This window comes from Pseudorasbora parva, chromosome 7, assembly GCF_024679245.1.
Source record: "Pseudorasbora parva isolate DD20220531a chromosome 7, ASM2467924v1, whole genome shotgun sequence".
Lineage (NCBI taxonomy): Eukaryota > Metazoa > Chordata > Actinopteri > Cypriniformes > Gobionidae > Pseudorasbora > Pseudorasbora parva.
In genome coordinates this window covers 21,917,127-21,928,927 of record NC_090178.1, presented here as the reverse complement: position 1 = coordinate 21,928,927, position 11,801 = coordinate 21,917,127, and the positions used below count along the sequence as shown (strand labels likewise).

General features: G+C 39.2%; 1 protein-coding gene across 1 annotated transcript; it reads right to left on the bottom strand.

The window, feature by feature from the left end:
• Positions 1-219: 219 nt before the first annotated feature.
• On the bottom strand, positions 220-9,298 carry steap4 (STEAP family member 4). The gene is made up of 5 exons (XM_067448576.1): positions 9,016-9,298; positions 8,190-8,641; positions 2,900-3,427; positions 2,264-2,428; positions 220-2,152 (listed from the first exon to the last, which is right to left on the bottom strand). Exons 2-5 carry the CDS (start codon positions 8,637-8,639, stop codon positions 1,883-1,885), a joined length of 1,413 nt encoding a protein of 470 aa, XP_067304677.1. The 5' UTR covers positions 8,640-8,641; positions 9,016-9,298; the 3' UTR covers positions 220-1,882.
• Between the last annotated feature and the right edge of the window lie 2,503 nt (positions 9,299-11,801).

Sequence of the window (11,801 nt, the reverse complement as noted above, 5' to 3'; positions counted from 1 at the left end):
TATATAATTTGTGTATATAATTTGTTTTAATTTATATGTTTATATATGTTTATATTTTATATAACAATATATAATATATAGAACATTTATAATTATACAACCAATAAAACCAGTAAAGTGTACAATTTTTCTGAACAAATACAATCAATGCTAGTTTGAAGGTTACATTCTGCATGTTTTTTTCCCCCTGTAAGTGATGGAGTGATACAAAAAGCTAAATCAGTGAGTATCCAATATTTATTGATAAACAGAATAAGTGAGTGTGTGTTTCAGACTTTCAGTAATATTTGTCATAAAATGAGCCTTGCTATTTTGGTCTAAGCTACCCTCTTTGCAGCCTGCAATTCTTCATAAAAGTACATAAAGGGCCATTCACCAGTGAAGGTGAATGCCAAAGTGATTGACAGCTCCTTTATACTTCACAAGAGAGAGAAAGATGAGCTTTTCTACAGACTGGAAAGCCCAGACCCAGAAACAGATCAAGAAGTAAGTTGCTGCTCCATTTTGGATCGATAATATCTAAAGGGAAAAGCCCACTGGGAGGCTCTTGAGAGGAAATAGCCCAGAGGAAACAGGTAATATAAAAGACAAGTACTTTACACAATACAGAAAAGTGTGCTCCAATAAAAGTCCCCCCACCATTGCTGCCTTTGTATTATTTAAAATGAATAGACAAGTTCTAATATGAACATATATGATATGGATTGGTTATGTTGTGAGGCACTACAAATATGTAGTCATAATACAGTATGCATTTATGAGTACCATTCCAAATGTGTCCCAAAGGGAGAATGGAATTTGTAGGTTATAGAGTGAGATCATGTGAGACGTAATCACCAGTGTAAGTTGGAGGATAAGCTCCAAAGAATTTCCCACGGTCGGTTAACTGTAATTTAAAACTGCCGCTCACCAGCGAAGTGAGGTGTATTGAAAAGTCAAACTCTCTCTGTCTCTTATTTGGGTTGCTATACACTCAAGCACTCAAGTCCAGATTTTTGTATTTTAAAAGGAATCTATTAAATTAGTCTTGTATTAAGTAGTGATAAACGTCACCGTGAAGTAAAAATCAACAATGGTTGTCCCCCACCCTTTTTTTGTAGAAAGGTCTCCTTTTTTGTAGACCTAAAGATGTGTTGTCTAAAATTTTGAGTCTAAGGGTCAGATTTATTAACAGCGTACATAGCACAAACCCTCTTTTGTCGATAAAATTACTGTCAGGATAAAGACATGCAGTCTTTAGCACCGAAAAGGTGTGGGCCGATATTTGTAGGAGTGTCCCTTTCAGACACAACATATATGCGAGGAAAGTATTTAATTGAATCGTGCAATGCAATTTACCAAGGTTTGTTCTTGTCATTTTACTGGTATTTGCACCATTATTTAACACCCCAAAAAAGCATGTCTTAAACCAGACGCTAATTTGCACTGCCCTTGGTAGATTGCGTTGGTCATTATGGAAGAACTTTCCACTCCCATCTGTGCTTTTATGGGATCACACTCTCACGCTAATTTACATTTACATTTTTACATTTATGCATTTGACAGACACTTGAATACATTGCATTCAAGGTACACATTTTTTTACATTATTGTCAGTTCTTGCTTTCCCTGGAAAATCGAACCCATGACCTTGGCATTACTAGCTCCACGCTCTACTGAGTGAGCTACAGGAAAGTTTTGCCCTGTTTAGTTTAATTTGCCCTGTTTAGTAAATCTGGCCCTAAGTCAAGTCCCAAGTCAATCGCTCAATTAAGTCTCAGTTCCATTACTGTACTCAGGTTTAGCATTATAACCTTTTTTGACGCAACATTTTTGAAGCCTCACTTTCAGCTGTAGGGCAAGTCCAACAGTTTTGATAAAGTTTGAAGATTGAAGTTTTCGGCTACGCCATGAGTGATTGGTTTGTCTCTGTGTCACTGCAGTTTGATGCAGTCTTGCTCTGTCTCTCCCAGCCTTGACGGATACGGGTGACCTTTCGGTCCACGCATGGCATGATCAGGATTAACTTTAGGATCAGAACCACACAGGGGATCACCAGAGACAACATGTATGCTGGAGGCATCCACCACTTATAAGGTTTCAGAAATTTATCCCAGCCATACAGGAATGTGTGAGCGGTGCAGAGCAGCAAGGTGGTGTAGCCCAGTTTAGACTGTAAAGGGAAGAGGGAAAAATCATTTTAACAAACATCATTTTCAGTAATTAGTAAAATCTTCTCCAGTGAAGCAAATGTATGCATTTCCACAGACTGTGGATGTAATACCTGTACAAAACTGAACTCTCTCCAGTTCAGCGAGTTGCTGACAGATGGAAGTGATGTAATTCCTAATAGGACAAACAGCGCAAATCCAAGAATTCCCATGGAAAAGTATGAGTCATGACGCCAGGCTAATGTGTTGTCAAACTCATAGGTTTTATTCTCTTTTATCTGCAAAACATTTAGTTAGTTATTTATTTTAATCACTTTAATTGTTATATGATCTATAAGTGTTTTCATCTGGACAGATGTGGACATTTTTACACTACTTTCATATACAGTAATACATTTGCAATGGATTTATCTTTCTAGAGTGACATTAGTGAAACATTAGTGAAACATTTGTAAGTAGTAGGCTAACTATGCAAGTAAGTAAATAAGTAAAAGTCCATTTATTCACAATAATAGCCTACCAGGAATATGTATAAGGAAATTAAATAGTGTTCATTCAGATTTCATGCTGATTTTAAACAGCTGTTTGGTGATTATGGCATGCAAGACGAGGCCGAAAGCTGTTAAAAACTCTAGACTGGTGTGGTGTGCAGGTGACGTCACTGGCCTCGACTCATTCTCACAGCTCCCAGCCTCGTCCTGCTTGCCGCAGCGATAAATAAACTGAATGCATTAGAATAAGCAACTTACCAATGATATAGTGTAGACATTTATCCTGTAGCGCACATAGTATCTGATGGGTATAACAAAAGTGTAGAGAACATGAAGAAAACCGAAGGCCAGAGCTAACAGGCCCAGTTGCTTCCTGCACAGCATCCAGCGATCCAACCAGTCAGGGAAGCGACGATACTTAGTGCCGTTGTAAAGCTGCAGGAATCCAGCCAATGCGCCCGGCAGATAACAGAGGGACAGCATCACCAGGGACACGATGGGAAAGACCTTGTTGGCCAGCGAGATCATAATGCGAAAAGCGTTGTCTTTGCCACTGGTAACACGCTCATAGATAACATCTCTTGTGACAGCGTAGAAGAATATGAAAGCTGTTAAACAAATGGCAATGCAGAACGGAAGTCTCCAGAGAGGGAAGAGTTGCAATGGTAGATCTTCTAACTCAGCAGCTGCTCTGAGAGAGCCTCTGTCCAGGACAGTGAAACCAAGACTTTGAGCAATGTTCACCACTTGCTGTTTAGCATCAGCCCGGTCACCACAGATAAGTACCTAATCAAACGAAGAAGAGAGAGAGAGAGAGAGAGAGAGAGAGAGAGAGAGAGAGAGAGAGAGAGAGAGAGAGAGAGAGAGAGAGAGAAAACAGAATTGATTAACTTCAAATACATTGTTGCGTTGCAAAGTTTTATGACCTCACTTGCGGGAAGTGATGGAGCAGTAGATGGGTATTGTGTTGTATTTGAGGTAAAATAAAAATATAAATACTGTTTAGTTTCTCACACAAACCGAGCATTCACGAGTTTGTGTGCCCATATAATCTTAGTGAAAGTGGAAAACAGATTTGGCTTGCTATCTGCTATAGAGGGGCTCGGAGAGGATATTCTACCCGAGCTCCGATTGCCCCCCTATAACAGGCAAATTGAATGAATAAAATAATGAATGAATGAGTCATTTATATAGCGCTTTCATATGTACTACTGTACACCCAAAGCGCTTTACACTTGTGTCAGGGATCTCTCCTCAACCACCACCAATGTGGTGTACAAAATTGTACAAAAGGAGGAGCAGGGGAGGAGGAGGGATGCTTCAGGAACTAAAAAGGGGAAGAGGTAAGCTGCTGGTTTTATACCTTGGTATTAATTGAAATATTAGATGGGCGTACTCCTCCCAAAATTACGTTTATTAACTTCACTTTTGTGTCTTAAGACATGTGTAGCCATGAGCTGCTGTGTTTACTATGGATTCGTATGGCTATGTGTTTTTTACTCTCATAGTGACTAGAAAAACACCCCATTGACATGCATCAAGCCATGGATGGAGTTAAACATCTTCATTTGTGTTCTACTAAAGAAACAAACACACCTACATCGTGGATGCACTGGGGTTAAGCAGATAAACATCACATTTTCATTTTTGGGTGTAATTATCCCTTTAACATCAATGCAATAGCTAACATTAAATTACAGTAAACAAAACATAATTTTATATAATTTAATGCTCATTTATGCAAATAGAAATTAACTTTAACATTTTACAGCGTTATTGTTACATACGCCAATCAGGCATAACATTATAAAAGTTATCAAAGTTAATGATATGGGCAAGCGTAAAGATAGGGATGACTAGATGACTGGGTCAGAGCATCTCCAAAACTGCAGTTCTTGTGGGGTGTTCCCGGTCTGCAGTGGTCAGTATCTATCAAAAGAAGTTCAAGTAAGGAACAGTGGTGAACCGGCGACAGGTTATGGGTGGCCAAGGCTCATTGATGCACATGGGGAGCGAAAGCTGGCCCGTGTGGGCCTATGGGAAGAAGGCAAGCTGGCAGAAGCAGTGTGATGCTTTGGGCAGTGTTCTGCTGGGAAACTTTGAGTCCTGCAATCCATGTGGATGTTTCTTTGACACACACCACCTACCCAAGCATTGTTGCTGACCATGTACATCCTTTCATGGAAACGGTATTCCCTGGTGGCTGTGGCCTCTTTCAGCAGGATAATGTGCCCTGCCACAAAGCATAAATGGTTCAGGAATGGTTTGAGGAGCACAACAATCCGATCCATGGTGGTCCCACCTCACAACTTACAGGACTTACAGAATCTGCTGCTAACATTATGTTAGCATTTTGATCATAATGTAATGCCTGATTGGTGTATGTAACATGTATTTAATATAGTTTAATAACTTTAATTATGCATATTTACATGCAATGAACCCTAAACCTGTAGTTTAATAATATTTCTCAGCACTTATTAAACTGTAACAATGACACCTTAAAATAAAGTGTAACCCCTTACAGGATAAATCATCATGAATAAATAAATGTCATTGTTAGTTCATGATACCTGATACATTAAGCATTGTTACTGAATACAACCTTATTATAAATTGCTATCACAAAAACTACTCATGCACCAAATTATCTTCAAGTGGTTTGACTGTTTTTGATTCATTCTAACAAGTTGCCATTCTGTTGACCTACAAAACCCTTCAAACAAAATGTTCCTTTAATAGTTTTGGACAGCAATGAAATATCCTAAGGGAATTATATTTAGTTCACAGCCATGTGCAATCTGAACAATACAATATGTTGTCACAGTTGGCCTTCAGAAAAAATAACATGAAATTATAATCAAAACGAGAAATAATAACTGCTTGGCCGGGTGTGACTGTTCATTTCTATTCAGAAACACACAAACAGGTGTCAAAGAACATACGCACTAACATAGCGATAATAATAGTTTGCCAGAGCTCAGATTCCATCTGGCCAGTTTCTCAACCACCACCTGCTGATGTTAATATGACTTTCCTACAAAAAGACTTTACAAGGAAGACCTCATTTCATGAACAGTGAACAGCTCTAATGGACTCAGATATTTATACATGCATTCATTTCTCTTTTGTATTGTGTACAGATTTAAATGCTGTACTTTATTTGTATTATTATGCATCATCTAGCTGCCTTCGACTAGAGATGGAGTACAGGAAATATGAAGTGCAGCTGTATGCCATTTGTCATGTTTGATTTGTCTTTGTTCGTACTATAATTACAAAAGCTCATACAAATACCTAAGCCTGTGGGTCTTCATTCAAGGCTGTTTAGTAAGACAGTCCGTTAAGCTTGATTCATTAAATTTTAAACAACTCTGTTCAAAACAGCTTTTCGCTGCCTTTTCCCCTAGTTGCTTAAATGATTAACAACATTGTGCAAAATATGGGGATTGATGCATGATCATTTGTTAGCTAGGTGCTTTCTACTGTATGTCTTAACTATCATTTTCAACTTTACAGCTCTTTTAATAAGTTTGTTTGCCCATATAATTTTAAGATGTTAAGGTTAAGCTAATTTTGCTTGCTGTCTGCTGATGAGGGGCTCAAAGAAGCAGCTTCAACTCGAGCTGTGATATACCCCCACAATGACTAAATGATTATGTAGGGCAAGGTACCCAAGATAACGGTGGAGTTCGGGGAGGTGGTGGGATGCTGTGAGACCGAGGAGAGGTAAACAGCTGTTTGTATACTCTGGCTGTTGATTTAAAGATTAGATGGGCTCTCTCCTCCCTAAATTACGTTTAGAACTTTACTTAGTGCTTTTAACAAAATTGGTTTCTTTTTGGTTTTGCACACGTATGTATTTTACCTGCCTGGTTTATTTTAATGGCACCTTATGCATTATGTTGACTAAGTAATGTTGCACCTATGCCAAGTGCCAAGTATTAGCAGACTTTTAGGGGTTCGCAGAATATGTTGATGTGTAGGCCTACACAGTAAAATATGTTGGGTTGTTTTTTTTAACCCAGCCATTACAAATGGGTTACCCAACCGCTGGGTCACTATGTTGGGTTATATTACAAAAATGTTGGGTTATTTTTAACCCATCATTATTAAAGGGGTGATGAATTGAGAAATCAAATGCATTGTTACAGATCGTATTGATTATGTGTATGTGACTTATCTAACAAGCTGGAGAATCCGTTATTTGTTGGTTCACTGCGATTCAGTTTCAGACTCCCAGGGCTCGCAAAGCCCAACGTCCTGGGGCTGTGTGTTTTCCAGACGGGCTACCAAAATGTAAGCACGTCCGCAGGCTGGTGAATCTTAAATAGTGAAATAACATTAATTTCTTGATCTACGTTGTGTATGCGTGTGTGTGTGTGTGTGGTTCACGCTTATATCCACCGATCGGATGGGCCAAGTAATACAAAAATACATCAATCACGGGTGGATGAGAGATAAATCATTGTGTTTGTTTGATAAAAACGTTTTAAGACTGAGCCCCGTCAGAGAATCATTCTGGCTGCTTTCAAAACAATCCCTCCCTCATGTGAACTGAACTGACAGGAGAGCTGAAGCTCATTAAATATGTAAATATTATCAAATTCTAGCCGTGGGCGTTTACTTCAAAGTCTTCAGTGTGGCACGCTCATCAAAACGTATATATATATACATACAGTATATATATAATGTGTATTGTTATTGGATCATTTCTATCTCTAATATATATATATATATCCCAACTTTACAAATCTGCTGTTTTTCTTTACCTGATCACCTGCTCCTCCTCTCCCTCTGCTGACTTTTCTACCCTGCTGGTATATTTACCTAGCCTAGAAATCTAGACACACCCTAGCGGCAGCAAATTTAATCTGCCCGCAAGTGTCGTCTAGGAAATCTCAATACCCTTCTGAGCTGTATTCCTCACAATCTGGACGGGCCAATCACATCGTGTGAGTGGGCGGGGCCATAATGACGACAGCCGATTTGCGTTTGCGTGCTTCTAGTAAACACAGAAACTGGCGAACGGTGGCGGTCTTTCGAATCAGCTCTGACTGCGATTCTGGAAGACTTGGAGTTAAGCTTTTCTCTGAGAAAAGAACAAAGAGCGGCACTGAAGCCATTCTTAAAAAGGGAAGATGTGTTCGGAGTTTAGCCGACCGGATACGGCGAATGTTTAATCCATCAACAAGCTCTGTTTCACCTTCGTGGCTCTGGTTGGTGTAGGGCTATCCTATCGCGTGCAGAGGGATAACTCATTAGTGCAGAGGGGTAACTGATGACTTGAGTATTGGGGGTGGGTGGGGGGGTGGGGTGTTACATAAACTACGCCCCTGGGATCATCACAATAAAGTGTTAGCTTATAGTAATCATATAGTCTACTAATATTCTACTAATACTTTATTGAGTTAGTTGACATGTGGGTGCAACGTAACTTATAGTCAACTGAATGAAAGAAGACCAACCAAATAAAGTGTCATCCCTGCCTGTTAGTATTCTGTCCACCTGACTGGATAAACACTGTGTTTATGTGTGTATGTTTTACCTGTCTGTTGGCATCTAATCCCCCAGACTGCAGTGCCCAAGCAGAGATGGTATTGAAGGCTTTGACTACCGTCACCCCTGGAACCAGCTTGCTCAGGTATTCTGCATTGGATTCTGGGTACAGACCCCTCCTGAGATTATTGCTGACATCTATCAGCACCTTTCCCTCAAGATCTGAAGCCAGGGCGCTCAAAAATCCATAGTGCTCCCTCTGCACAGCCACAAAAATCACATGTGCTTCACAAGCTGCTTCTGCATGAGACATGACCTTCGACCCCTTAGGCAGCAACATAGAGTTTTTAGGGTCCCGGGATCCATATACGACGCCGTACCCTGACTGGAGCAAACGGAGACCCAAGGAGCGTCCAAAATCGCCCGTTCCAAAGATGCACACTGTCTGTTTATGCATCTTTCCATGCAGCTCTGTCATTGCGACTGAGTCTGAATTCATTTCTAAAAAATAAATAAAGAGACACCAGACATCATAATGGAAATAAAGTTCTATTAAACACTCAAGTAATGGCTATTATAAAGTGCACTAAAAACACCAATTACACTTTTCATTTTAAATGTAAGTGCTTGAATGATTTATATGCTTGTTTTTTTGGGCAAGCGACCACAAGCGATTATGGCGTAATCAAATTTAATTATACATTTGGATGCAATAGTTAATTTATGGCTTATTTTTCTGCTTTAAAAGTGCATAGGTTGATATTGCAAAAAAACTATTACAACCTAAGGGCAAAAAAATAAAAAATAAAACAAAAACATAATAGAAAAAAATGGTCTTTTAAATTTATGCTCAAACAGAATCAACAAATACTCACAGATAAAGAGGCAAGGAATTTGTGTCTGGAAAATCCACAGATCTCCACTTGTAGAACGAGACCCTGTCTGTTGCAATTACTGACTAACAACTTGATTTTATTGCAGAATTTCTGAATGATCTGTGCCGATAACTGTCGTCATATCCCCAAAAGCCGTTTAGCAATGCAGTGTGATCATCAAAACCAGCTTTTGCTTTTCTTTAGTTCTTCTGCTCTTCTTTCTTCCCGGGACTGAGTGTGTTTCTTGCCTGTATGGGTCTGTTTATAAGCATGTGTGTGTGAGAGGCATTTATGAGCCTCGGACCTGCCCACAGCACAGTGGGGGTTTCGATTTGGGAAGAGAGAGAGAGGTTGTTTAGGTAATGGATAAAGTCCAATGTGGAAATTCCAGAGCAACTCTCAACCCTCAAACCATCTCTCTCTCTCTCTCTCTCTCTCTCTCTCTCTCTCTCTCTCTCTCTCTCTCTCTCCTCTCTCTCTCTCTCTCTCTCTTGCTCTCTCTCGCTCGAAAGACACATAATGTTTTCTTTAACTCCTGTGTGTTTTGAGGCCAAGGCCTGCCTGGAAGTTGTTGCGCAAGAGCGGAATAACTGTGGCGGTCTGACAAAGTATTGCAACGCTTCAGAAACATTTTGTTTTAGTGACTAAGCACTGTTCTCCTATAAATCCAAAAAGTGAAATATACTTTTTTTCTGTTGTTTGGAAATTCACCAAGAGGACTTTCCATAAACTGAGGGAAATGCTTTTTCTTTTCTTTATTTGCTCCATAAAAACCCATTTGTCTGACATAGACTATTCCTAAAAACTGGCCTCACAGAATCCTTTAAATCCATTGAACAGAGTTATCACAGTGTGCATCATCTGCTGCCCGCCTCCACCCATCTGCAAAATCCACTGGAAGTGTCATCCACCAGTAATAAGCACATTGAGATTATTTATGATCACATAGATCAACGGATCCTTCACACCCACATTAGGGCTACCTTATCAGGGTTAAGACTTCAGGGGCGCAGTCACAGCACGACTCCTGCACGATCAGCAATACATCACATATCTCCTCATTATTCCTGCTCTACTGGCTGAGAGCTGAGAGGCTTTGCTCTTTGTCATTTATAATTATAACTGCATGTGCCTACCTGCAGTCTAGGCCACCCTCAACGTGTGTGTATGTGTTATGCTACACAAGTATGGAAAATGTAATCCAGAAGATTGTTTTCTAAAGGATGTTTTGAAAGAATTGTTTACCCTTACCAAAATAAAGACTCATGGTTCAGGTATGCACGGGAGTTAAAATGTCACAGATGTACAGATCTTTATTTTAAAAGTGGTGACAGAATGTTTGTGGGTTTAAAGAACTATTCAAGAATCAGTAGACGTTAAGATCAATCTAAAGCATAATGTTGACTACCACAATTTATTTTAACCCACCCGTTCTTTTATTTATAATAAATGCAAGAATCTTGGCAGTGTGCCACTTACAATAGAAGTGAATGAGGCCAATTTGAAAAAGTTTAAATATTATTTTATTTTTCAATAGAATAGCCACAAGATGTAAACAATAAGCATGTAAATATGGTTCTAGTGTAGAAAACCCCCCCAAATTGTTATACGGATCGGGAGCCATGTCTGTGGATTTAATGCGTACCAGATGTGGGCTGGGTCTGTGCCGACAGAGTTGCTGTCTGGGAAACTCTAAAAATCATCATAAAATTATAAGAATAACTCAAATAAAAAAATATGGTGAGTGCTTTTATAAAATTATAAGCTTATTTTTAGGGGGGGGGGGAGGAATGTACATTATGCCACACACACTTTTCAATTAGCTTATTTTACATTGAGCCCAAAATAGTCCTTTATGTTATTGTATTAAACTTTGATTAATTAGCATGTGTCATTGTTTTTCTATGAGACTGTGATAGAAAGGATTTTTTTTCTTTCTTTGCTGTGATTTACATGCAGTCACGATTGCACTGACAAGCCCAATTGGGATAATTGGTGGAGTGAGAACATGAGTGGTTAGAATCATTCAGAAAACTTGCCTGAAAGAACATATCTGAAATACCTCGTTGCAAACTCTAAATTGGAGCATGGTCTGTGAACTTAAATTAAATACAATCTTAGCCTTCCAACTCTCCCATAAAGGATCTTATCATGTGCATTTAGTAAGGAAATGAGACCAACATTTCAGTCATTTCCGAGATGTCAACAGGAAACTTGGAAGCAAAGCATTGATAGTTACTGCAGATGAAGAAATAACTTTGTTATGGTGTTTCAAGTCAGTTTTCATCTCAACCAGAAGTCATTTGAGTGCCTTTGAAACTTTTTTTTTTTAGAGTAAGATCTGCCGGATATCAATAACTCTGGACATATTGACAGCATTTAAAAATGTAAAGCTTAAGATTGCTTTAAAGGGTTAGTTCACCCAAAAATAAAAATTCTGTCATGAATTATTTAACCTAATGTCGTTCAACACCCGGAAGACCTCCGTTCATCTTTGGAACACAAATGTAGATGATCCTACAGTCAGTGTTTCGTATCGCTGCCTGTCTGACAGACATTTCTGACTGGATGAAGGAGCATCACCTTCAACTCAATCTTGCAAAGACAGAATTACTTGTTGTCTCAACTAACCCAGAACTTCATCAAAATTTCTCCATTCAGCTTGGTTCAACAACCATAACTCCTTTCAGGACAGCCAGGAACCTTGGAGTTTTGATTGATGACCAGTTAAACTTCACTGACCACATTACTGCAACAGCCCGGTCCTGCAGATTTGCTTTATACAA

Excerpts from the sequence above, each read along its gene's own strand:
- steap4 (XM_067448576.1), bottom strand. The coding sequence starts at position 8,639 with ATGAATTCAGACTCAGTCGCAATGACAGAGCTGCATGGAAAGATGCAT. Across the intron at positions 2,429-2,899 it reads ATGTCTACACTATATCATTG|ATAAAAGAGAATAAAACCTA; the intron begins GTAAGTTGCTTA and ends AATGTTTTGCAG. Across the intron at positions 2,153-2,263 it reads GAGAGTTCAGTTTTGTACAG|TCTAAACTGGGCTACACCAC; the intron begins GTATTACATCCA and ends TTCCCTTTACAG.